At 34.7% G+C, this 27850-nt stretch overlaps 1 protein-coding gene and 1 long non-coding RNA gene across 4 annotated transcripts; one reads left to right on the forward strand and one right to left on the reverse strand.

Annotated features, from left to right (window-relative positions):
* The first annotated feature begins 2636 nt into the window (after window positions 1-2636).
* LOC120350353 lies at window positions 2637-4162 on the forward strand. 3 transcript variants are annotated; one of them, XR_005570706.1, is made up of 4 exons: window positions 2637-2705; window positions 2912-3261; window positions 3412-3587; window positions 4098-4127. It is a non-coding gene; the product is annotated as an uncharacterized LOC120350353 (long non-coding RNA). The 3 variants fall into 3 exon arrangements; XR_005570707.1 differs by lacking the exon at window positions 4098-4127 and adding an exon at window positions 3633-3675; XR_005570705.1 differs by lacking the exon at window positions 3412-3587 and having other exon boundaries at window positions 2645-2705; window positions 4098-4162.
* Window positions 4163-4173: 11 nt separating this feature from the next.
* On the reverse strand, window positions 4174-16377 carry LOC111053024 (DNA polymerase epsilon subunit C). Its single transcript, XM_022339852.2, has 5 exons — window positions 16213-16377; window positions 13587-13659; window positions 10980-11073; window positions 7384-7581; window positions 4174-5325 (listed from the first exon to the last, which is right to left on the reverse strand). Exons 1-5 carry the CDS (start codon window positions 16252-16254, stop codon window positions 5148-5150), a joined length of 585 nt encoding a protein of 194 aa, XP_022195544.2. The 5' UTR covers window positions 16255-16377; the 3' UTR covers window positions 4174-5147.
* Between the last annotated feature and the right edge of the window lie 11473 nt (window positions 16378-27850).

The following is a 27850-nucleotide window of genomic DNA, read 5'->3' on the forward strand; positions in this document are numbered from 1 at the left end:
TCGCATATTCCTCCGAGTTGGAAGAGTTTTAATGCCACTATAGTTCTTATTGCGTTCACTACTCTAGGCCTAGGGACACCAGATTTTGGTGTCTCACTCGGATCACCAGCACGTCTACTGCTGAGACACCAAAATCTGGTGTCCTAAATCCATGAGAACTACCTATGGCCCACGAGAAGGGGACTGAGGCTTCTTTCTTGTCACTCCTGGTAAAACGAGTTTTTCTTGTAATATGAAATTCTCATTCATAAAAAGTTCACACAAAAGAGTAAATTTGATGAATAGGAAAGATTAGAGGTTATACAACCATTCTGAATAAAAAGATTTAATTCTAATAAAATCACTTTATTAAAGTATTTTATTATAAGAGTAGCCTACTTTCTTCTACATCAGAAGTTTAAGATCTAAGGTTTTTATTGTTTATAACGCTATGTAATAGCTTTCATAGAAAAACACGCACAATACAAATATGTATATAAATATTATATACATTACAACATACGTTTATTGGAATTGTAAGAAACATCGAATATTAATTAATAGGATATCTTGCAATGGTAATGAAATTGCAATAATGACCAACCACTTCAAAACATGAAGAACTTGCCAAAAATATTCTTGTAAAACACATGAAAACCAAAATCACTTCAGCAACGTAAAAAAATCTATCAAAACGAATCTAATATCTACAAAATATCAGTTATCTTTGTATTATCCTACGAAACATCAAGCATTTCTCTGGATAGCCTACATGTCTGAGTCTCGAAAACAAATTAGCAATTTTGAAAATTGTCAAAAGTTGGATTTCAAGTTAACAAAATATAATTGTGGAATACATAAAGCACAGTGACTGATGACGAGTCACCGCAGTTCCTGTAAAAATCTTTAAAAAGCAAGCGCAAAATTGGAGGGATTTGTGCCACGTAGAACCACGAGAGAACTATTTTTTAATGCAATATCATAAATACGTAACTGTGATTAAAACTAATTTACTAATCTGTAATTTAGAACAAAAGTTACGGTACATGATGGCATTTTTAGCTTCAAGTGATTACATAGACATCAATACAGCATTATGACCTAAGGTTATATGCTTAAAATGCATATAAGTTAATATAAGAGCAAAACTATACATGCCCTAGATACATAATCATTAAAAAAGGGAAATCTATGGAGTTCAATGTTACGAATAAGAAGAATATAAATTCTACGGATAAAATCCAAGGTGGTAAAACTCGAAAGAAAAATGTGTACTACTCTATAGAGACAGTTATAGACTGAATTGACATGAAATCTGTAAATTAACCACAAATTAATTGTAATAATATAAACTATTGAAAATACCGTGTTTAATGGAAATTAAATAACATAGCTAACAAAACCAATTTGCATGATACAGAACGTTTCTGTTTTTTCATAGAACAGTGTCACTTTCTCAATTAGATCTTGAGATCTAATCTGTCAAGATATCTTATGGATAAGTTATTTTATAAAAAATACCCTGATTTAAACCATGATTTATAACCACAACAAACTACAAATATTGAGAACAGTTATTTTAAAACTCAAGTTTTGCTATCAATCACCTACTATAATAGGTACTCTTTTACAGCCCACTCGAGTCTATTGACCAAGTAGATTGAGTATTTTCAAGCTGTAGGTTTCTATGTCAAATTATAGTCATGATCAAAATTCACAATTCAAGCTCCCGAAATTTTCCGCTCTTACACACAATATTTTTAAATTCTGGCGAAATTGAAAAGGACAATTTAGATGACTTGCCAATGAAAAGTTATGATGCAATGAAAGGTATGATGCGCGAATTTCCAATGAAAAAGTATGATGCAATAAAATGATGGAATGCAATAAATGATGCATGAATATCCAATGAAAATACATGATGTGTGAATTATAGACATGATAAACATTCACAGTTCAAGCTCCCAAAATTTTCTGCTCTTACATACCATATTTAAAAACGCTGGATATGTTGAATGGGACAATTTAGATAACATTCCAATGAAAAGGTATGATGGAATGAAAGTTATGATGCATGAATTATAGTCAGAATCAAAATTCACAATTCAAGCTTCAAAAATTTTCTGCTCTTACATACCACATTTGAAAAAGCTGGATATGTTAAAAGAGACAATTTAGATAACATTCCAATGAAAAGGTATGATGCAATGAAATGATGGAATGAAAGGAATGATGCATGACTTTCTAATGAAAAGGTATGATGCATGAATTAGTGATGATAGAAATTCACAGTTTGAGCTACCGAATCTTTTGCTCAAACATACAATATTTAAAATTTTGGTGATCATGAATATAGGACAATTTAGATAACATTCCAATGAAAAGGTATGATGGAATGAAAGGTATGATGCATGAATTATAGTCACGATAAAAATTCACAGTTTGAGCTACCGAATTTTTTGCTCAAACATACAATATTTAAAAAATTTGGCGATGATGAATTGGACAATTCAGATAACATTCCAATGAAAAGGTATGATGGAATGAAAGGTATGATGCATGAATTTCCAATGAAAAGGTATGATGCATGAATTATAGTCACGATAAAAATTCACAGTTTGAGCTACCGAATTTTTTGCTCAAACATACAATATTTAAAAATTTTGGCAATGATGAATTGGACAATTTAGATAATATTCCAATGAAAAGGTATGATGGAATGAAAGGTATGATGCATGAATTTCCAATGAAAAGGTATGATGCATGAATTATAGTCACGATAAAAATTCACAGTTTGAGCTACCGAATTTTTTGCTCAAATTTTGCAAATATTTAAAAAATTTGGCGATGATGAATTGGACAATTCAGATAACATTCCAATGAAAAGGTATGATGGAATGAAATGTATGATGCATGAATTTCCAATGAAAAGGTATGATGCATGAATTATAGTCACGATAAAAATTCACAGTTTGAGCTACCGAATTTTTTGCTCAAACATACAATATTTAAAAAATTTGGCGATGATGAATTGGACAATTTAGATAACATTCCAATGAAAAGGTATGATGCAATGAAATGATGGAATGAAAGGTATGATGCATGAATTTCCAATGAAAAGGTATGATGCATGAATTATAGTCACGATAAAAATTCACAGTTTGAGCTACCGAATTTTTTGCTCAAACATACAATATTTAAAAATTTTGGCGATGATGAATTGGACAATTTAGATAACATTCCAATGAAAAGGTATGATGCAATGAAATGATGGAATGAAAGGTATGATGCATGAATTATAGTCACGATAAAAATTCACAGTTTGAGCTACCGTATTTTTTACTCAAACATACAATATTTAAAAATTTTGGTGATGATGAATATAGGACAATTTAGATAACATTCCAATGAAAAGCTATGATGGAATGAAAGGTATGTTGCATGAATTTCCAATGAAAAGGTATGATGCATGAATTATAGTCACGATAAAAATTCACAGTTTGAGCTACCGAATTTTTTGCTCAAACATACAATATTTAAAAATTTTGGCGATGATGAATTGGACAATTTAGATAATATTCCAATAAAAAGGTATGATGGAATGAAAGGTATGACAATGCAGTTCAGACAATGCATGAATTTCCAATGAAAAGGTATGATGCATGAATTATAGTCACGATAAAAATTCACAGTTTGAGCTACCGATTTTTTTGCTCAAACATAAAATATTTAAAAATTTTGGCGATGATGAATTCGAATTTGCGATGCAGTTCAGACAATGCATGAATTTCCAATGAAAAGGTATGATTATAAGGTATAATTATAGTCACGATAAAAATTCACAGTTTGAGCTACCGATTTTTTTGCTCAAACATAAAATATTTAAAAATTTTGGCGATGATGAATTGGACAATTTAGATAATATTCCAATGAAAAGGTATGATGGAATGAAAGGTATGATACATGAATTTCCAATGAAAAGGTATGATGCATGAATTATAGTCACGATAAAAATTCACAGTTTGAGCTACCGAATTTTTTTTTATTAAAAAAATTTGGCGATGATGAATTGGACAATTCAGATAACATTCCAATGAAAAGATATGATGGAATGAAAGGTATGATGCATGAATTTCCAATGAAAAGGTATGATGCATGAATTATAGTCACGATAAAAATTCACAGTTTGAGCTATATAGTCACGATAAAAATTCACAGTTTGAGCTACCGTATTTTTTACTCAAACATACAATATTTAAAAATTTTGGCAATGATGAATTGGACAATGTAGATAATATTCCAATGAAAAGGTATGATGGAATGAAAGGTATGATGCATGAATTATAGTCGCTATAAAAATTCACTGTTTGAGCTCCCAAAAAGTTTTGCTCTTACAAACAGTATTTAAAAAATCTCGATTTGTTGAAAGGGACATTTAAGATAACTTTCCATTGAAAATGTATGATGCAGCATATAATTTCGATTTGAAGGGAAGTCATGGTTTGTTATCTCCATAGTGAAATATTTATGTTGACTGTACAATTTGGAAAGTGTGTCATAACAGTGGGCCCGCCGTTTGATGAGCCATTCTGATAGCTTGAGTGTCTGACCTTGGCTCATTTATAGCAGGTGTTTTCCAAGGTAGGTAGATGAACAGAAGGGTGTTTTGAGCCTGATTTTCCCTAAATTGTGATAATATTACACTTTTCATCAGCTTATGCTTTGCTTATTATATCTGTATCTTACTGTTTCTGTACAAATATAGATATAAGAATAGCATCAGCTGTACTTATATCTTTCACTTTCACTATCTGTACGCACCTTAAGATAAGCAATAAACTAGAAAAATCATCCAGCGTAGGGACATATGCTTGAATAGTTAACATTCATTCAAGTTATTACAAGGCTAAAAAACTTTTACTGGTGATATTTTTCAATAGTATCGCTCTTACCGTAGGTGAAATTATAATCAACAACGTTCAAAATTTGAATTACAAATGCAGTTTGATCAATGTTTTACAACAATAACGTTCAGATAGAAAAATTCAGAATCGGATTAAAAACTAAAAAATAAAAGTCTCTTGGTCGGGGTCTATGTCGCGATAAACAACATCAGAAAAGTATTGAATACTAAAAAATAAAAGTCTGTTGGTCGGCATGATGAGAATCTACGTGTCGTAGTCCTCATCTACAACTAGGGTTGGCGGCGACGACCGAGGCGGCGATTGTGAGACGAGGTAACTGGTGGGGGGAGGATGGAGGGGCAGCTGCAGCTGGTCCGTGTAGAAGTTGGCGTTGACAGGCGTCCGTGAAGCAGCCGTCGCAGCTGCCGCAGCCGCTGCCGTCCTTCGAACCAATTCAGCACGTTACAACACGTTTCAACAGTAAACAGGTAAAAATGAAGTAAAGTGTAAGTCGACTTTATATTGCCGACTGCATAATCTTTCGTTGCCGAAGCCATAGTCATTATAATTATTATTGAGCTATAAGTAAAAAATAATTGTGAGTTGAAATGAAATGAAAGAGATGTTGTCAGTTACACATGATTTTTTTAAGCCAAACTATAGTTTCAATGCACATCAACAGTAATCTTCTTTGGTTGGACTTCAATAAATTATGTGGAACTGATAACATCTCTTTCATTTCACCTCAATATGGAGAAATTCCACATCTCTTTTTCTAATAAACTGTAAATTGAATTTGTGAGTGATCGATGGTTCAAGTAAAACCACAGAATTAAATTCAACAAGATTAATTTTGATCCGGAATCAGCGAAATGCTAATCATAATTTCATACAGGTTAGCTGAGACGACTAAGTGGACAGGTAGAGTTAGAGGAAGAGGTCGAAGCGAGATAGAGGTATTGCTTGTTATGAAAGAGGTGTACCTCTTCATCATGCGGGCGTCCCATAACATGAAATGTATTGGTGTTACGGGAGGTACCTCTATCCCACCCACTTCGAACGGTTCCTTCTACCTCTTCACTCCTTACTATACGCGCATCCTTCAATCTGCTAGTGCTACCTGGTTGTGGGTTCGAATCCCGCCAGGAGGCATGGACGTTTGATCATCTCAGCCCATTACCCACGCACAAGCTGAAAGCTCATATGGGATCATCCTCAATAGAAAAAAGGAGAATAATTTTATTTCAAGCCCATCATACGATAATATTGTAATAATGGCTACCTAATTAGCAATAACGAACCACGAATGAAATATTATCAAGACACAACTTATAAATTCGAGATAACCAAGTTGAATATGTGAGTTTAAATTAATCAAAGTTAAAACACTTACTAGAAGTTATAATGAGTGAATATGATCAATTTGTTATAATAATTGGTCCAGTATTTCAAGCCACAAAAAATATGCGACTTCAATAGTGTTTTCAACTGATGAATATGAAAATTGCTAAAAACAAATAACACAAATGATTGTACACAAATTACAGCGATTGTACAAATTGCGAAACCAGAAATTATTATCAAGATTATTTGGATGAAGTTTAACTGAATTGATTTGACGTTTAAACTTCTATTGATTTGAAGTTTAACTGAATTTTGTCGTACACTTTTCAAGAATGCAGAACTTCTGTTTTCTTATGAAAGGTGAGATTATACCAGAAATTATGTGTATCTGCCACCAACTAAATCTGAATGTGCTAAATTATGTATAAAAGTTATAAATGATCATAAGTGCAACTAAAATGCCGTTTTTCACTTACCGATCTCTCGTCGACACGAAACGACAGGACAGAAAGCTCTCTGATTAGCTGATTATCTATACGCCAACCCAATCAGTCAATCAGAGAGCTTTCTGTCCTGCCATGTCGGCAAGAAATCAGTACGTGTGAAACCGGCCATTCGGACTTGTACAATAGTACCTCTTTACCACAAAGCAGCTTATTCACTTTCATCAAAAACTTTAACTTGGAACATTTTTTTCAAAATTTTCAAGAAAATCATCATCTGGGACCTGTTCGCGTAGTTATTTTTTGAGAAGCTATGTGACGCTGGTAGTCTCGCATACTGTGCCGTTCTTACACTCTCGCTGGACAAAATAGCAATAATGGACAGTAGTCGACAGTAATTGGCATGAAACTTGGAACACAAACGACCTATACCATGAGATATCTTCTTCTGCTATCTTTAATCTAAGAAGAAATATAATAATCATAGTTTATCCGTAATTAGTTTCTTTTGAACAACAATACTGATTATTTGCATAAACATCACTGAGCCTTAAAATTAATGACAGTATTGTCATTACACAATTTTAAGGCTGTTTCCGTTTTGTAGTTATTGAAACTTACAAATTTGTCAAAAAACTGACCAAGCTCATGTTATCTTGTCAACGAACACTATTTATAATCATAAAACAAAAACTGATATAGAAAATGCATACCTTTCACTGTTGGGAGCACCAAAATAATGCCTGTCATTTTCAGTCGGAATTGGTGACGGGGAATGAAGAAGGCTCTGTTGGCCAGCAGACTTGGCTGGTCCGCTAATTGATTCGTCTTCACAAGGAGCTGAATCAGGTAGACTTTTGACCAAATCTTTCAGAAAATCGAACCGACTTTCTGACAATATACACTGTTTCCTGAAAGATTAATAAAGAACACGTTAACAATTAGTTGGGTTTGAATGAAAAGATATTTATCTCGGGCCGATCCCGTGTTTCGGATGGACACGTTAAGCGGTCTGTCCCGGCTGCCAAAAAAAGTCATTAAGTCATGTCAGAGGCCCTGAAATTGATCAGTTGCGACCTGAAAACTCTGACACCAGACCTGAGCCAGCCAGGTCACTCGATATTATTATTAATGAAAAGTTTTTGTACACGAATACTTCCAACAAAGTACCCTTTTTTTAAAAAAACAATAACAACCAGTTTTGGAATGTTGAGTTCATTTCAATTCAAATTCAAATTTATTTCACACTCATATATATATATATATATATATATATATATATATATATATATATATATATAGTAGGTGTATATATATATATATACCTGCTATAACACCTCGGAAATAAGATGGCCGCCAAAATTTTCAGGGTTTTGCTATATCGCTTGTATTTCAATAACCGATCAAGATATTCAACCATTTTTTAGACGAAAATATTTTTAAAATCTTCCTCTACAATTTTTGATTTATAAAATTTTCCTCAAAAACGCTTGTTTCTTAGTAATAACCCTCAAAAGCCCAAAAAAACTTTTTTTTCTAAATTTCTTCAAATTTTATTCCATTATAACTTTTTATGTGCAAGAGATACAGAGAAAATTTAAATCTATGAAATTTAAAGCGTTTTTCAACTTTGGAACGATATATCTCCATGCGCTGTATGTCGAAAAATGAGTTCTCCAGCGCCCTCCAAAGAAAACCCTGCATGATTTCTGATTCGTTTTTCCATATGCATGAGGTCAGAAGCTAGAACTATAAAATCGATTTTTTCATGACTACTTTGACGACCACTCTTTCCATTATTTATTCAACTTCAAAAACTTGAAACATACATTTTTCGGGGAAAATATTTCACTTTCCATTCTGTATATGTATTCACAGTAGATAAAAACTAGTATCATTGGCACAGTGTTGTAGAATATTTCCAAAGCTTCAAAATGACATCTGGTTGAAGGCTTTAAGTCCATATTTACGGCTGGAACGTCATCCGGAAAAAGAGTAAAATGTTCTGTTTGCAGCGGAAAACACGCTTTTTACACCAAATGCCAATCCTAACAATTAGAAAACCGTGTAACTCATGACTCATGACTCCTTGAAGGTACAGACTTGGGAATGGTATCAATCTCTTTATAATTATAAGTAGAAAGAGATTATCCATGATGGCAATCTCAAAAATGTTTGTCACCATGAAAAAAACAAGATGGCGAAAAAATATGTCGATTTTCAAGGAATCGTCTTTAATTCTAATAATGTCGAGGATATCGGATCAATTCAGCCATCTGGAAGCTCCAAAATAATCATACTACAATATTCGAGAGATTTATCCAATTTAAACAACTTTTACTATGGTGAATATAACCTCAAACTCTTATAATGGAATGAAATTTGAACAAATTTGGAAAAAAAATTTGTTTGGGCTTTTGAAGGTTATAACTAAAAAATATGCGTTTTAGAGGAAAATTTTATAAATCAAAAATTGTAGAGGAAGATTTTAAAAATATTTTCGTCTAAAAAATGGTTGAATATCTTGAACGGTTATTAAAATACAAGCGATATAGCAAAATACTGAAAAATTTGGCGTCCATCTTGTTTCCGAGGTGTTTGCCTGTGATTTCGACTTATCATCATCACGATCCTTAATATTATGCTAGACCTAACGAAGAAATTGAGACATCTTCCATGGCTGTTACTCAAAAATGACCACGGAGTGCCTTATTAATGATATTTGCGCCCGGACTACTATATAGAAAACATTACAACATGGGAAATAAGTTAAGATGAGGGAAAATCGTAATTCTTATACGAAAAAATGGAGAATTAAACTAGTTGTTATTGTATTTTATACAAAAAGTTTTTTTTAATGGGTTCTATGGAATTATTTTTTCAACTAACAAATCAAGTAGCTCTGATGAAATAAGTTATTAGAGAACAGGAATACATTTAATTATTAAGATAGCTTGATTAGTTTCAGTTTAAATTTTCTTTGATCAACCACAAAACTTGGAATGGAGCTTGCATTATTTTCAAATCTACCAGACTAGTCCGAATCTATATTTAGATATTTATTCACAAAAGAAATATTTTCAGCGAAAAATAAATATATATGTTATATATAACCTAATACAATATCGAATGACCTAAGGTCTGGTGTTAGAGATTTCACGTCGCAACCGAACAATTACAGGGCCCTCTGACATGACCTAACGACTGCTATTATGCAGCCTGGACCGACGATTTAACGTGTCCATCCAAAACACAGGAGTGCCCCAAAAAAAAATCTTGCCCGGGCCGGGATTTGAACCCGGGCTTCGGAATTATATAGCTAGCATCTATTACTCTCGACTATATATATATATATATATATATATATGTTAAACAGTGTACCGTACTTTGATTTTAAATTATTATGGAATTTTAAAAATCTCTGCAAGAGAGATACACTCTTGCGATTTAGAATAATACTGTACTCTAATATTTCAATTCAAAGTGAAGCCGCATCACCATTTTGTTAAAAGTGCTGGTATTACCTTTTTGATTTTTCTTCAATACTACGGGAGTAATTTCAATAACAAGACTTGACATAGTGTGTTTCCACGTTTCCACTTTGTTATAACGGTCGACTTAGTTGGCTGCAGAGTGATGACTTTGGCTGAATAAATCATTTCAATTTGAAAGAATTTCATGAAATATAAATCGAGTACTAGCATAGCCACCTCTAATACAGGTGGCTATTAGGTATTAGAGGTGGCTATGGTACTAGTAATTAAATGGAATCTAAAATCAAACTTTGCATAGATGGGGCGGATCTCGTGGAATTTTTACAGATATGGGACTTGTTGCAGTTGATAAGCTACATCAACTGCCACAAGTCCCATATCAATGACTATTTTAGGTATAAATTTGATCAAAATCGTTGGAGCCATTCTAGAGAAAATAGACCTCAAGTTCCAAATTTCAAGTCATTCCGTTATTTGGGAGATGAGATATCGTGTACACAGACACACATACACACATATATACAGACCAATACCCAAAAACCACTTTTATGGACTCAGGGGACCTTGAAACGTATAGAAATTTAGAGATTGGGGTACCTTAATTTTTTCGGAGAGCAATACTTTCCTTACGTATGGTAATAGAGCAAGGAAAGTAAAAATAATGGGCTCATGATCAGCTTGGATGAGTGTACAGAAATAATTATAGCCAACCAAAATATCTTTCCCGACACTCATGTCTAATAGTCAATAGATTACTGCTTTATGTCTGAGTTGATTTTGAATATCCTAATAAGACAGATAATTACGATACTCACATATGTGATGGACTCAATGTCTTGGCGCTTTTAGACATTGTGATTTCAAGCGTTTTGGTAAGCAATGACTCCACAAAGAGTTCCAATGTTCTAGGTAAATATAAATTAAGGAAAGTATACAAAATTTAAAATTATCGAGAATATTAGATATTATGAGCTAAGCAATATTACGTTTTAGAATCAAGATTATACAATTTCAATAAAAAAAATTAAATTCGAATCGGTAGACTAATCTTCTGGGATTGTAGAAAAAAATACCCTATTCTCAATTTGAAAGAGTTTTTGTGTAACTATACTAAAGGAAGATTTTTCATTTAGATATTTTCAGATAATACAAATACTTAACAGATAGAAATAAATTGGAAGTTGCATTTGCTCAAATGCTACTATTAATGAATAATAATTATTAAACGAATCTTCATTTACAGCATTAATTAATTGGAATTTCGTTTAATAATAATTATTCATTAATAATAGCATTTTAACAAATCTTTCAATTTATTTCCATCTGTAGACTGACTGGCCGCTATGGCTTTGTATAAAATGAGCGCTGATATCCAGAGATTGTCAGTTTGGTGTAAGGGTAAGCATTCCTGACCGGCAATTAGGAGGTACTGGGTTCGATTCCCGGGCTGACATATAATTTTTGTATAGTAGCACTCATCGAATTTCCATCTAGCTGTTTACCCTGTTGTCAATATTTGCAGTAGCAAAAGTCTTCGGGGTGATTTACAGCATTTAATTGGAATTTCGTTTAATAATAATTATGCACAAATACTCAAAGCAATAATTACTGTATTCAAGAAAATGAGACCATCCTGATAAATAACTTTTAACAGTTGGTATTTATTAAATGGAAAGCATTGATTTCATTTATACAGAATACTGCCACTTTGAAGTGAATCTAACTTGGATGAGCTAGCAACAGACTTGAATAGAGAAGTCTGCAATGAACACATAATGCAATTTGCTATTTTCGAACTAGCATTGAATCTCAATCACAATGCCTCGACAATAATGTCTATGAAACAAAGAACAGCGCATACTGAACAGATTTTTTGCTTGTAGGCAGATGGCAGATGTAGAAATATCGATTATTCAAGTTTAGGATTCAATTTAGCTTTAGCAACAGAGATGATTATGAACATAAACTAGATAAACAATATCTGTTTGAATATGTGGCTTGAATCTGTGTTATAGCATCAAGGAGCGAATTTCTCAACTATTCTTAAGATAGTACCTAGCCTAGAACTAGCTTAGCAGCCGATATTGGTTGATAGTACTTTGTTGTTAGACAAATAAATCAAACATAAGCTACGATAAGTTACCAACATAAGTACAATGTGGGAAATATTGCTCTGTACAACCCATATTACAAGTGAAGAAATACACTTACTACAGTTAGGAAAACCACTCCTATCACTTCGAATCTTACATGATTTAGCTACGGTACTCTATTATCTGCCATATGCGACCACATTACTTTCTTTTCTCTACAAAATGAATATCATTCTATGAGAAATGAAGGTTTGATTATTCTTCTGCTATATTTATTTAGAATTATATGTTACCAGTAATACAGATGAGCCAGCTTATCTGACAACTGAATAATTATATTAGAAGAGAATAGGAATAGTATGAAAGAATAAAATGCTTCAACAGAAATTTTATCCAATAGGTCTTAAGCCGTGTCCACACTGAACAAATGTTCGACAAACATGTTTGTTAAGGGGCTCAGGGACAAACATTTTTAAAAGTTTAGACAATCATTGTTTGCCAAACAAAAAATTACTGTTTTCCAAACATTTTTAGTGTTTGCTGTAAAACATAGAACCTGTTCTCCCCACTTACAAATATTTTGTTTGGTGACGCGTCCACACTGGCCACAGGCAAAAATTGTTTGTCAAACATAATAAAATTTGCCCAAACTGTTTCAACAAAAATGTTTGTCGAACATTTGTTCAGTGTGGACACGGCTTAAGACAAGACTCAAAACTCATAAAAAGGTCGATCTATGAAAACATTCCTTCAAATATGTAAAGAAATTTAAAGAAAGTTTCAAAGTTTTATTAACTAGTTAATTTGATGGAAATATGATTTGTGAATGCTGCTCAACATTGACCAAATATTATGACTAAGTTTAATGATGTGCATATACGAATACAAAAAATGTCTAGTTCTATGAAAAGTATGAAATTTTCAGTTAATAGGAAGGTAAACGATAATTAATTTAGCAAATATATCATGTGTATCTAATCCATGGCCTTCACTAAAAGCACACATGCCTGAATGAACAATCAACAGAAGAGGATAAAACTGGAAAACTTTGCAATTAGGCTACTATCTAGGAACTAATCAGCAATAGTAGGACCCAGTTTGAAGAAAATATTGTGAATAGATTAATATAGTTCAATTTGGTTGGAAAACTTTAGATGATGAAAATTTCAAAGACACTATTACAATGTTATTCCTGCTTTTGTTGTTGATGCTTAGTTTAAACCGACTATTTTTTTATAGATTAGAAACTTTAAAAACATCTTCACAAGAAAAATGCATCAATCATACATGAAAACCTAAATGTTTAACATAAATACTTCAAAAGGATATAAATTATAACAGGTACTGCTTGAGCTACTTTTCCAACTTCTTCGTCTGTCTGCATTATTTTCTTGATCCTCCCCTGCAAACAATAAATATAAATATGTAAATTATAAGACATCATACATTGAAATTTAATAACTGGAAAAATATTATCTTACTATATTGGCGCGTTCAAATGACCTAAATCTTAACAAACCTATCTCAAACTAATCATTTAAACGTTCAGTGTAACAAGAAAAAGTTTTGGTATTTTTTGTAATGTGCAAAAACTGAACAGCAGAGTTATTAAAATCGATAAAGTAAACAGTAAGAAACAATAAGTTTTCAGCTGGTATATTTTAGCATATTGAATACAAGCATAGATCTTATTTTATAATATGAAGGGATTTAAGAATGGGTATTTCTTCAAACTCTAAAAGATTTGACTTGCTCTCCTGAAAAGATATTCTAGCTAAAATGTTCACTTTCTTGATCAGGGCTACTTATATTAACATAAAAATTAAATATCAAAGTAGGCTACTCTTTTTCAACTTAAATTTTTTGAAAGGGTACTTTGATTCTTTATTGTTATGTATTCTATCTGCATCTTCTAAGTGGGGTCCAATACTGGATTTGACTCAGTATTGGACAGCATTGCAACATTTTTGAACCCTGAGTAAATTGGCAGTGAATGTGGAACCATTTGCTTTGGGGTGATGCAGCACTGAGTGGAGTTGTGCATTGTAGATGACCGTGCTGGTACACAATGACTTATTAGAGGCTATAAAGGCCTAGATATGCGCGCTGTTAATGACAGTTTTGAGAACAGACTGGGTTTGAATCCCATATTACTGTTGATATGACAAAAAATAGATTACGGCTCGTATTGGATTGAGATTGAATTGAACCAACAGTCTTGTGTCTAGACCACCAGTGGGTCACCCGAGAGCAACCATTGGCGGACGAATTTTGAAAAGCTTACACTAGTACCTTGCATTAGCTGTTGCGGGAACAAGGAATTGGAAATTTCTGGTAATCTGTACTCAATAAGGCCCACGTTATAATGGCAGTGGAGAAAGATAGGAGAACAGCTTTGCCAAATTAATACCTTCTATCAGGACTTCCTATATACTAGCTTTATAGGAGGTCCTATTTCTATAGAAGATAGCTGATACCTGTATATGGAAGATTAACTGAACTTGTTAAAAAAATAATCAATTATATTCTATTCGTCAAGAAAATATAATATTGTTCAGTAATTTAATCATGAGTTTTTATAATTTGAATGGAATATTTTGTTAAGTCAATTATATTTCCACATTGATGAAAAACTATCTGGCAATATTGTGGATCTATAAAAGGATAGCACTATCTGCTTTGTCGAATGTTAGAGAAGGATAGCAACACTAATGTAAATCAAATGCTGCCATCAAAACGTGAACCTCTATATAGGTAATCAAATGTAAATGTTCTCTCAACAGATTGTGAATGCTTGGAGAAAGCTAAGTTTTTTCACACGTGCAGCGAGCTTGAACGCACTCTCAGACACCAGGAATCAAGTGCGGAGGAGCCTATGGTGAAATTAACTTTAAACGATCAGTATTGGTCAATTAAGATACATTGATAGGCCTAACAAAATTACTGGTGATTTGATAACTAACAACGGACAACGGAAACAATGGATTGTAAAAGAACAAGGGGACAGTTTCGTACCTATTATCGATATTGGAAATATCGAATTTAACACCATTATACGACAATACAGTGATGTGTACTGAATTTCAAATAATACCAATATAATGCTATTTTTAAAGCATAAACCTAACCTTTCCTTTTGCATTTAAACATTATTAAAAAACAAATTTTAATTTTAGGTTCTTCATCAGGACTGATAAGTGAATTTGATATTTGTATGTATCGATAATACCGATGTAGGTACCGATCTGTACCTAAGAACAAAGCCAAAGTTCGACTCCAATCCCCGCCAAATCACCTCAAAACTTTGCTACAATTACTATAGTATAGCCTACTATAGGCAGTACCATGCTTCCGTTATTCCACGTTTACTATACAAACAGTGGTGTCCAATTGTTACAGCAACGATTTGATTCAATGCCGTGCATGGTTCCCGGTCACCAGTGGCGTTAGGGCTGGCGACCCGACCCGAATGAGACATCAGCTAGGTCGCCAACATCTGGTGGCAGGCAATAGAAAACTGGCAACCCTGTTGTAATGAGCACAATAAAAACTAATGCCCCCCGACTTACTCGGACAATTGACAACACACTCAGAATATAGTAGGAGAATTAATAAACAATATTATATTTACACCATCATTCATTTTTAATCATTCAACGCTTTTTAAATTTATTGTGGTTCGAATCTAACAAAATTTGGAACTTATGGTAAGGAAAAATAGAGATTTATGTTTATGTTTACATTATTAAAAACGTTTAATTATGTGATTATAAAAAAACACTTCCATGGCAAAATAAAAATGTATGAAAATAAATAGAGTATTTCAGATAACCAATTATGTGAAAACAGTAGAGAATAATTAATATGTATCTAAACGTTTGCATACAAGTTTTGACACAAAGCTATCAATAATTCACATAAATTACAACTTTAATATGAACGGGAGAATACTTACAGCAGGAAATCGAGCGTTGTATTTTCTTTTCTTGCTAGGCATTTCAGTGAATAAGAATGAAAATTGATTCAATAAGAAAATTTATCAGGATAACACATTTAACCTAAAGATCAAAAATTTTAATAATAATTTGTTCACACTTGTTCCGTTGCTCTTGTTCTTTTTCTTTGGCTATCGTCGATGACGATTTGACTTTCTCAGAACTTACTATTTAGATGCTACAAACGTAGATTAATATATTCTCCATAGTAAAACTTGACCGTTTTACAATATTTCCGAAAACATATCCACATATAGCGCTATAGGTGAGCATTTTTTCAAATACAGCGCTACTGTAGCATGTATTGATAAAATTTTGTTGTTGTTTTCTTGTTTGATTTTGAAGGATGGGTTGAGGTCAGGTTTAAAAAATTAGTTTTTGAATTAAATATATTTTGGAATTTTAAACACTGTTAGGGTATGATCACATTGGGTAGTGTATATTGTGTATGTGCAAGTGCACATCAGTTCATGCATGTGCTGAGAAACAAAATCTGGAAAGGACCATTAAAACACAGTTGTCATACAACATAGTACATTGCTGTGTCATCACAACTGTGACCACAGCAAAGCACTGAGCAAAAGCTTTTGTGGTTAGGTTTCAGTATCTCTGGTTCTTTGTGTTTTTATTTATTTTTTTTGCTACTGTACCATATTTAAGTTTTAATTATTTTCTATCATTATAAACTATAATTATACAGTGGTTTATTTATGGTTATTGGTTGTCTATTTTTTGTTAGAAGCCTCTTGCTGATGATGAACATGCATGTTCTAATGTTAGTGGCCAGCCTAACTTTCCACTCTATAATTGCATTTGAATTAATATTAATGGTCCACTTCTGCTTCCAAAATTTTTGAATCTTCTCTTTGGTTTCTATCACAAAGCAACTGCCAAGCCACACCAGGCGATTTTTCGCTCAGTATGGCAGGAAAGAAAGCTCTCCAATTTGCTGACTTGTTTGGTCAACCCCAGCCTAATTGGAGGGCAGGAGTTGACCTAGCAGGCAGAGCCGTGCCTGATTGCATGGATAATATAAGCACGGTGCTTACCCATTGAACAAGTCCACTTCAGTATTTGACAGATAACATTTTTTCAAAGATATTTCATCTGAAATTTAAGGCATCATCATCATAGTTCAATCAAATCATCATTTCATTTGAATTAAGGCGACATTTCATACATCACTTGAGCTATGCTCTTGACATGTGATTTCATGTGCAATATTGTAGAAATGGATAAGAGTAAAAAACATGTTCTCGATTCTGTGGTTCCAGTTAAACAAATGTCTGCTTGAAGACATCTCTGATAACATTCAGGAGTTCCACAATAACGTCCGCCAAAAACTGCAGGTTCACTCATGTTCCCATAATCATTCCTTTCATTACCAAAACCCAAGCTTAGAGTTTATTTGTGCATAGTTAAAAAAATACATTAAACATAACATAACATTCAATGATTTAAACTATTCATTTTGTTTAGTTCATCATTCTTACCCTACTAGCATATTTTTTCAATTTAAAATCTATATTCATGTTTCATTGTTACTTCGATAATTTTATCCTGTTTTTCAATGGGTACTGTTAATCAGCTCTTTTACCACAGTTGGGTCACAAATGAATTAAATATATTTTGGAATTTTAAACACTGTTAGGGTATGATCACATTGGGTAGTGTATATTGTGTATGTGCAAGTGCACATCAGTTCATGCATGTGCTGAGAAACAAAATCTGGAAAGGACCATTAAAACACAGTTGTCATACAACATAGTACATTGCTGTGTCATCACAACTGTGACCACAGCAAAGCACTGAGCAAAAGCTTTTGTGGTTAGGTTTCAGTATCTCTGGTTCTTTGTGTTTTTATTTATTTTTTTTGCTACTGTACCATATTTAAGTTTTAATTATTTTCTATCATTATAAACTATAATTATACAGTGGTTTATTTATGGTTATTGGTTGTCTATTTTTTGTTAGAAGCCTCTTGCTGATGATGAACATGCATGTTCTAATGTTAGTGGCCAGCCTAACTTTCCACTCTATAATTGCATTTGAATTAATATTAATGGTCCACTTCTGCTTCCAAAATTTTTGAATCTTCTCTTTGGTTTCTATCACAAAGCAACTGCCAAGCCACACCAGGCGATTTTTCGCTCAGTATGGCAGGAAAGAAAGCTCTCCAATTTGCTGACTTGTTTGGTCAACCCCAGCCTAATTGGAGGGCAGGAGTTGACCTAGCAGGCAGAGCCGTGCCTGATTGCATGGATAATATAAGCACGGTGCTTACCCATTGAACAAGTCCACTTCAGTATTTGACAGATAACATTTTTTCAAAGATATTTCATCTGAAATTTAAGGCATCATCATCATAGTTCAATCAAATCATCATTTCATTTGAATTAAGGCGACATTTCATACATCACTTGAGCTATGCTCTTGACATGTGATTTCATGTGCAATATTGTAGAAATGGATAAGAGTAAAAAACATGTTCTCGATTCTGTGGTTCCAGTTAAACAAATGTCTGCTTGAAGACTCTGATAACATTCAGGAGTTCCACAATAACGTCCGCCAAAAACTGCAGGTTCACTCATGTTCCCATAATCATTCCTTTCATTACCAAAACCCAAGCTTAGAGTTTATTTGTGCATAGTTAAAAAAATACATTAAACATAACATAACATTCAATGATTTAAACTATTCATTTTGTTTAGTTCATCATTCTTACCCTACTAGCATATTTTTTCAATTTAAAATCTATATTCATGTTTCATTGTTACTTCGATAATTTTATCCTGTTTTTCAATGGGTACTGTTAATCAGCTCTTTTACCACAGTTGGGTCACAAATGAAATAAATATAATATTTTTACCCTTAGCATCAATAAAGCTGTGTAATAATTCGCACACAACAGTGAAAGTAAAAATATAATATGCCAAAACGTTCTCATGAGATTATTTATACTCGCTCGGCTGGGCTGAACGTGAATAATTGACCGAAGCGAAGCTGAGGTCTTAGTTTCAACTCAATACTCAATCGGCTTTTGTCTGTTTGTACCGCAGTTACAGTCGCAGTTATTGTCCGATTTGGATGAAATTTGGTATGCAAGTTCTTTGAAACAAGGCGCAGAAACGTATGTGTAACGATTTTTGGTAAGACCTCCGGTTTTTTTGTAATATTTAAAAAAACATAAACTAACCTCAAAAATTACTTTGAAAGTACAGCAATTCATGTACCTACTTTTTCGCATCCACTGTTACCAGGGCATGGTGTCCAAGATGGTTAGAGTGTATAGTGAGGTCCACGTTATAATGACAGTATTTGATCAACTTTGGTTTTGCTATTCTTGTCTATCATTCGACAAAGATGGTGTTATTATCCTTTTCTAGGTCCTCAACGATGTCAATCATGATTTTGACAGTGTAGAAATATAATTAATTAATGCAGAGAATCGGCATCACTATTCTTCTATCTTTATCCACTGCCATTGTAACATGGATCTCACTATAGTTTGATACACTGTGGGTCCCAGTAGGTTCAAGTCTTGTTCCGACCAGATTTTTTTTGCAGACAATACTAATTGTTTTATCTTATTCTAATAATATATCATTATAGAATTATTATTATTACTATGTGGAATAATTAAATTGATTTATCAAATTAATTGGATAAATTATTTTTAAAAAAATCTTTAATATCAATACATACATAACTATTATTATCTATGTTACAGTTCAACTCAACTATTTTAGTTGTGGACAATTTTTATAATCATAAAATTAATCAACTAATAAATCAACAACTATTCCAGTTGTAGACAATATTTAACATCATAAACATTTCTTTAATCTCAAACTTCTTTTATTCATAACTATCAGCTATTATTTTAGTTATTTTTTAACTGAATTTTCAGTTTATCAGGTACAATAATTATTGTATTGTATGCATTTTTTGTACATTTTTGTGTCGCTCTACAGTGTCAAGTCTTTTGTTTTCCTTTATCGGATACTGATTTGTGAGCATTAACATTCTGCATACGGTAGGCATAACAAGCCATAACATTGAATCCACTTTTCATGAAAAACATCATTAGCAACCTAATGTCATTGTCACCAACAAACTCATCTTATTTAGAATCATTTTCCATCTCACCATCGTCTGTGAGACGATTTATCATCTAAATTGCCTACTGCATAATTATTATTCCATTTTTCCGTCAGTTGACCGATGTCTTATAATTAATTATTAGAAAAGTTGTAATATATTATGTTCATATTGTAAATATGGAGACGATATAAATTAAGATACCTCATTGATAAGTCCGGTGTGCCTGCAAACAGTGTCTCTAGCACATTCAATGGAGAAAATAATAGATGACATGGCTAAATCTTCACAATATACTGTAGTTACTGTACTGGCCCTTCTCATTAGATTGAAAGTTGTATTCATGAGCGAGGTCTACTGTTCGCAGAACTACAAGTACAATTAGAACACGTGGAAATTATTTTTTCACTGTCACTAGTCATGTGCGAATCCAGCTTGAGGGTTTACGGTTTTTATCATCGAAAAAAATTAGATTTTATGAAGATTTTACCGTATTATAATAGGCTTATGATGTAACATTTGGATATTTTGATTCATGTCCATAATGCTTGCAAAGTTTAAGATTTTATGAAGATTTTACCGCATTATATAGGCTTATGAGGTAAAATTTGGATATTTTGATTCATGTCCATAATGCTTGCTAAGTTTGAGTAGTCCTTTAGAAAAATAAATTTGTACATCCGATTTTTTTTCTTAATTCAATATATTGCTTTTTACTGAAAATTTATTACAGTAGCCTACCGGTAACTTATAGGTGAAAAGTCCGAGAACGGCTTAATATCTCATACACAAAGGTAATTTGACGGTGGGTGTGATTGGGGATCATTAGGCTAGCTTCACACGCATTCGATTTCATACGGTTCGGTTCGGTTCGTTACCGAAAACGAATGAGTCTTTCATACATGTCAGGTTTTAATTCGTACGTTTCTAATTAGGTATTTTCTTCTCAAGCACAGCTGTGTTTGGATTTTCACAGTTCATGCTGGTATATTTAAATATAACAGCTGGTGTTAAATTGTAAGATGTTATTTCTTGAACAAAAACATTTTAAAGTTAATTAAAAATTGTGAATTATTTGAATAGTTTCTTTTTGATTATGTTAATTTTGGATGTTCAGAGAGATTATTTTTTTAAATTGAAAATTTGTTCCTTGTTTTGACACATGGTATATAAACTTCATCTCTTCTCTCCATTGATGAAATCATATAATATTTGTGGAAAAAAATTCTCCCTGTTTCAATTTATAGACTATCTTTCATATTTTTTTAGTAAACTATTCATTGAAAAAAAATGTTCCTGTGAACTAAAAGAAATGAATTGACCATATGATTTTGACTTGGAAAATCACGATATCAGGTTAAAATAAAAACAAAAAGGCAACTGTTTGTAAAAGACTTTGTTTTCCCCGTTTCCCTAGCAACGAATTCGAATATGATAAAACCTATTCGTGTCGAGGGGGCGTTCGGTGCTATGCGGTTGCTATTCGATACCGAATTCAAACCAAATCATCGTTTCACACTTATCGGAATTTGCCGAAAACGAAACGAACCGAACCGAAAGTGTGTGAAAGTAGCCTCTCGCTATCAACAAATTGAAACCTGATGGAATTTATTAGAGTCAAGTGGGCGTTCGGTTCTATGCGGTTTCTATTCGGTACCGAATTCAAACCGAATTACCGTTTCACACTTATCAGAATTTGCCGAAAACGAAACGAACCGAATGAGTGTGAAACTAGCCTAACTTACTTACTTACTTGTTACTTGTCCAGTCTTCTCCACAGTCTAGTGACCGGGGAATCGTCAGATATCTTCCCTTCAATGAGGTTTTCGCGTTAGTCTTGTTGGTCCCCCATTCGTCCCGTGTAGTGACTGTATGTATGCTCCTGCACATACTCCCTTGTGGTGTAGTACGGTCTCTCTATCAGGTAGCGCTTGAGTGCCATCACAGAGAAGAAATTCCTTGTGGTGCCATGGCAAAGTGAGTATCATCCTCACAATGTTCTTCAGTATGACGGGCAGTTTATTGAAGAAGAAGGCTCCTGCGTAAGCTGGAGAGTCCTTGAATTTAGCGAGACAGTGAATTGGAAGGTCTATGTCCTCGGTGTTCCTAGTATGAAGACCATGTCTGTCACCTCTTAGAGCGGGTTTTGCCTTCTTTGCTAAGATTATTGTCTTCAGGATATAAATGGAAATCACTGTGAGTAAATTGTGTTTCTTGAACAGCGGCTTGCAGTGTTCCATTGTGCTTACTTATAGTACCATATTGTTCTCAGCGCTCTTTTTTGAATGATGAGGACTTTTGCAAGGTGGACTTGTGGTGCTGAACTCCATATTCTACTATGCCATATCTCAAATGGGAGACAAATAGTGCATGGTATGCCATGAATGCTGCTTTTTCCCCCAGTATGCTCCGCAGTCTTCAAACTACATATACCACAGATGACAGTTTTTTTTCAGAGTTTTTCAATGTGAGGTTGCCAGGAAAGTTTGCTATCAACAATGATGCCCAGACATTTTGTATGAGTGGCTATGGTGATTTGATTGTTTGTAGGATCTGCTGAGGTGTTAGTAGTTGGTTTGAATTTTACATCTATAGTCTTTTGTTAGTTTATTGTTAGGTTCAGTTTATTGCAGATATGCGTTGCTTCTTCCAGAGTTGAATCTATTGGACTGTGATTTGGATCCTGATTCTTGTGTGGTACTATAGTATTGTAGTGTCATCTGCGAATAATATGCAGTTCCTCCCCCTTTCAATTTCACTGGGTAGATCGTTAACATACACTAGAAAAAGTAGTGGTTCAAGTATTGATCGTTGCGGCACGCCTCTGTTTACGGACCGCGCGGAGAGAGCATTTGTACTGTAGTAGCCTACCTATGTTTGTTTGTCTATGGTGTTCAATTTCAACACCGCTTTGCTTCCGGTCAGACAGATAGTCGTCCAGCCACCACTGCCAGCGCCTTTCCCTTTGTTTTAGGGTCTCCCAGCTCAGTGTAAGTCAATAAATAGGCTGCCGGCCTGTAAGTTAATGAATAGGCTGCCGTCCGGACACTGTTTGTTTTTCTTGCCATAGCCGCCTATTTATACTATTGCACAACTCTGCAATAGCCGTTGATGTGCTACGCCCTCTTCTAAAGCCATGCTACTGATGTACTGATATCAAATTGTTAGTTTCAAGGTATTCAATCAACTGATCGTAAACTGCCCGTTCTATAATTTTTGATGTTGTTGGGATGTTAGCAATAGGTCTATAGTTTTTAGGGTCAGTCTTGTCACCTTTTTTAAACTTGGGAAATATTCTAGATATCTTTAGGCTTTTTTAGAAATGCTGCCTGTTCAAAAGATGTGTTGATTATGTCTGTAAGTGGCTGTTTTAGTTCTTCCTCACAATATTTTATAATTTTTCCAGTGATTTCATCATGTCCTGAAGAGTTATTGGCTTTTAGCTTCTTAATTATTATTCTGCTCAGTTCAGCACTTGTGATGGCTCGAAATTTGCTGAGTACTACTGTTGTATTTTCTTGCCCCAAACAGTCATCAGTTGTGTCCCCCACTGCCTATGTCCCTCTATCGGCAGCTCAATAAAGGGCAATTCAGGATGATACAAACATATGGTACGGGTCGGTCTATGATAGTGCCACCATTGTGATTGAGATGCAGATTGTCTTCAGTACGGTAGTTGAGCATTTTTTACATCTTTCTTCATTTATGATTTTCCACAGTTCTTTCCTTTTTTCGTTGGTCTGCTGAATTTCTGCTACAATTGATCCCTTCTTCTTGTTGTTTACTTCGGCTTCATATCTCTTCTTTGTTGTCTCATAGGTGAGTTTATCAGATTGTGAGCGAGTCAGCAGTAGTCTTTCATAGGCCTGACTTAATCTGTTTTTGAGGTCTATGGTTTCTTCATCCCAAAAAACGTGATTTTTAGTTGATGTCATTTTCTTTGGTTCTCTTGGCATGACATCATCTAACTTATGTTCTGTCACAGTATTCTAACAAAGTCATCATACTTAGCTTCAATAGTCCTATGGTAGTGTAAGGGTGGGAAAATGAACAACAAGAAAAAAATCTTACTCTACCTTAACAAAAGTCCCTTGGCCTGTTCTTCAAAGGTCCAGTTGAAACACTCCCGAATTTTCTTGAAAATGACTCCTTGGGATCGTTATTGTTTGATGAAAGGAAAGTTTTGTTGTTTTCGTTGTCTTGATGTGGATCATTTGAGTAGAGATTGTTGTAGTAAAACTCAGTGTGCTCAATGTCGAGAATCTCATCATTCTTTATTGCACTTTTCCAGATCAAGTTCCAATGAAGGTGTTGCGTCCTCGTCGAACTCCAAGGCAGGTGGCACATCACCTATTAGTTGTTGTTCTACATCTGTAGAAAATTCGACCGTTGTGTTGTCGACCGTCACTGCACATGTTCGAGATTGTAATGATCAGCTTTGTGATGTTCGTTTCTTGGTTGACACCGGGAGTCAGTGTCATTTTGTTACAGCCAAATTGTGTCGGCGTTTGAGAATCCAGCCCATGAAAACCGTTGTTCGTGGATTCGGTGGTGGTACTAGTGAAGTTTGAGGTCGTACTTGTGTGTCGATTCAGTCGAAGTTGGATCCTACCGTCAAGTTTTCGATGGATGCCACAGTGGTAGATAAAATCATCAACAAGTTGCCTTCTTGTGAAATCGACAGATCCAAACTTGATCATCTTGAAAATCTCACACTGGCTGACGACAAATTCTACCTTCCTAGTAGAATAGATGGCATCATTGGTGCGGAGTTAGTTCCTCACTTGCTACGTGGGAGTCCTAGTACAGGTGAATCGCACAAATTGATGACTGTTAATAGTTTCTTTGGTCACATTCTGATGGGGAGAGCGCCGATTCTCACTTCAACAACGAATGTGTCGAATTGTTTTACAGCCATCTGTAGTCCATTCGTTAGTAGTCCATCGTTGGATAGTTTTGTGGAACGTTTTTGGGAGTTGGAATCGTGCCCTGCACCAAGCTGTCAACTGAAACCGGAAGAGTTGGAGTGTGAGGTAAATTTTCGGAAGTCTGTACACCGTGTGAATTCTGGTCGTTTTGTTGTTGCCTTGTCATTTGCAGAGCCGCCCAGCAACTTGGGAGATTCGTATGCTGTCGCCGAACGCAGACTGCTGACTTTGGAGAGACAACTAGAGCTTGACAGCAATACTCGTATTTCATATCATGAAATATTGATCGATTACCTACATCAGGGTCACATGTCGTTTGTAGCAGATCAGACAGACCGAGGTGGTTACTACATACCGCATCACGCCATTGTGAAAGCAAGCAGCACTACCACGCCCATCCGAATTGTATTTGATGCTGGTTCCAGAACATCATCGGGTTTGTCATTGAACCAGGTTCTTCATGCTGGTCCCAAATTGCAGACTGACATTTTTGTTTTGTTAGTTAATTTTCGTTTGTTCCCAATCGCACTAACTGCCGACATTAAACAAATGTATTGACAGATATTAGTGGAGGATTCCTGCCGTCGTTATCAGCGTGTATTGTGGAGATTTTCGCCGGAGGATCCGATCGAAATTTATCAGCTCAATTGTGTTGTTTTTGGTGTTTCAAGCTCTCCATATTTGGCGCTTCGCACCGTCCACCAGCTTGTAGAGGAGGATGGAAATCGTTTTCCAGCAGCCAAGGCGAGAATACCAAGAGACATGTTCATGGACGACTTAGTCACATCTGTCGCCACAGAGTCAGAGGCCGCGGAGCTGTATCGTCAGTCCAAGCAGCTGTTTGAGGGAGGAGGTTTCTCGCTCACAAAGTGGACTTCAAATTCACCATCAATGTTGGAGAAATTCTCGGAGGAAGAGAAATCGTTTTCGTACAAGGATTTTGAAGCAGACAACTCCTTGGCTATCTTGGGATTGAATTGGCAACCTAGTACTGATCTGTTTCAGTTTTCAGTCAAGAGTGGTGAGGTCGTCGGTACTAAGCGTTCTATTCTGTCAGTGATGGCTCGTATCTATGATCCACTTGGTCTCTTGTCACCATTTACATTATTTCTAAAATGTCTTGTCCAGAAACTGTGGAAATTAGGAGTGGATTGGGACGAGAAGCCGCCTGAGTCTATCTGCACTCTTTGGGAGAATTGTCAAAAAGAGTTGCCTCTATTGTTGAAATTTGCTGTTCCACGTCATGTTGGTTTGTTTCAGGATTCTCACATCAGTTTGATTGGTTTTTGTGATGCATCATTGTCTGGTTATGGTGCAGTTATCTACGTGAAGTCGCAGAAGGAGAGCGAGGAGCCAAGAGTTGTATTATTGTGTTCAAAGTCCAAGGTAGCACCATCTAAAGTTGTTTCAATACCTCGTTTGGAGTTGTGTGCGGCACTCTTGTTGGCAGAACTCAGTAGTCACTATTATTAGTGAACGTTGTCATGTGTCTCGTATTGTCGCACTCTCTGATTCGACAGTCACCTTGTGTTGGATTAATGCTCCATCCGCGAAATGGCAAACTTTTGTTGGTAATTGCGTCGCAAAAATACAGGATTCTTGTATACAGGAGTGGATGCATGTTGTCGGAATTGAAAATCCCGCTGACTGTTTGTCTAGAGGTTTATCACCAGTTGAGCTTGTGAACTTTCCGTTGTGGCTCTCAGGTCCATCATGGATAGCAGAGGACGAATGCGATTGGCCTGTCCGAACTCAAATGGAAGAGATCGTGGATCCACCGGAGGCGAAAAAACCGTCAGTGTTGACAGTCACAAAATCTCCTGATTGTAACAGCAATGCAATATATTCATTGATTGGTCGTTGTTCAGATTATGGTCGTCTTTTGAGAATTGTAATTCTTGTTCTCAAATTCTTACAAATCTTACCCCAATCAGAAGAATCAGATTTCGATGTTGCTGAGAGGTATCTATGTAAAGTGGTACAGAAGATACATTTTTCATCTGAATTTGTGCAATTGGAGAAGGGAGAAGATTGTTCTATGCGCCTACGTCGCCTGTCTCCATTCATTGATAGAGGTGTGATTCGCGTCGGCGGTCGTTTGTCTCATGCTGGACTGGAATTTGAGACTTGTCATCAGATGATATTACCAAAATCTGACGCTTTTGTATCGATGTTGATTGATTATCATCACAAGAAGAATTGTCATGCTGAACCTTCGTTATTGTTTTCCTTGATCAGACAGAAATTCTGGATACTGTCTGCTTGCTCTATTATTCGTATTTGTGTTTTTAAGTGTAATCGTTGTTTCCGTGTTCGACCTAGTAATAATGCAATTATATCCACTCCCAACTCAATAGTTGTTGTGCTTGTTGCATTTTTTCTTTGTGTTATTTTTGGTGTTGGTGTTTTTGTTCTTTTTGGCATGACTGGATTTTTCCCTTCTGTGTTTTTTTCAGTTTTTGTAACTTGGCTGAAAAATAGTTTTTCAGAGGCGGGGGTATGGTCTGGCCTGAGCATTTGAATTGTAGCGCCAAAATCCCGGACTACAGTTCTGCCAATAGCAGGCTTG

Source organism: Nilaparvata lugens, chromosome 3 (assembly GCF_014356525.2).
Source record: "Nilaparvata lugens isolate BPH chromosome 3, ASM1435652v1, whole genome shotgun sequence".
Lineage (NCBI taxonomy): Eukaryota > Metazoa > Arthropoda > Insecta > Hemiptera > Delphacidae > Nilaparvata > Nilaparvata lugens.

What these genes read in the sequence shown, in the direction of transcription:
- LOC111053024 (XM_022339852.2), bottom strand. Translation starts at nt 16,254, where the DNA reads ATGCCTAGCAAGAAAAGAAAATACAACGCTCGATTTCCTGCT. An exon ending in ACAACGCTCGATTTCCTGCT is followed by an intron (nt 13,660 to 16,212) that starts GTAAGTATTCTC and finishes TATTGTTTGCAG; the next exon opens with GGGAGGATCAAGAAAATAAT. An exon ending in AGCAGTACCTGTTATAATTT is followed by an intron (nt 11,074 to 13,586) that starts ATATCCTTTTGA and finishes ATTTATATTTAC; the next exon opens with CTAGAACATTGGAACTCTTT.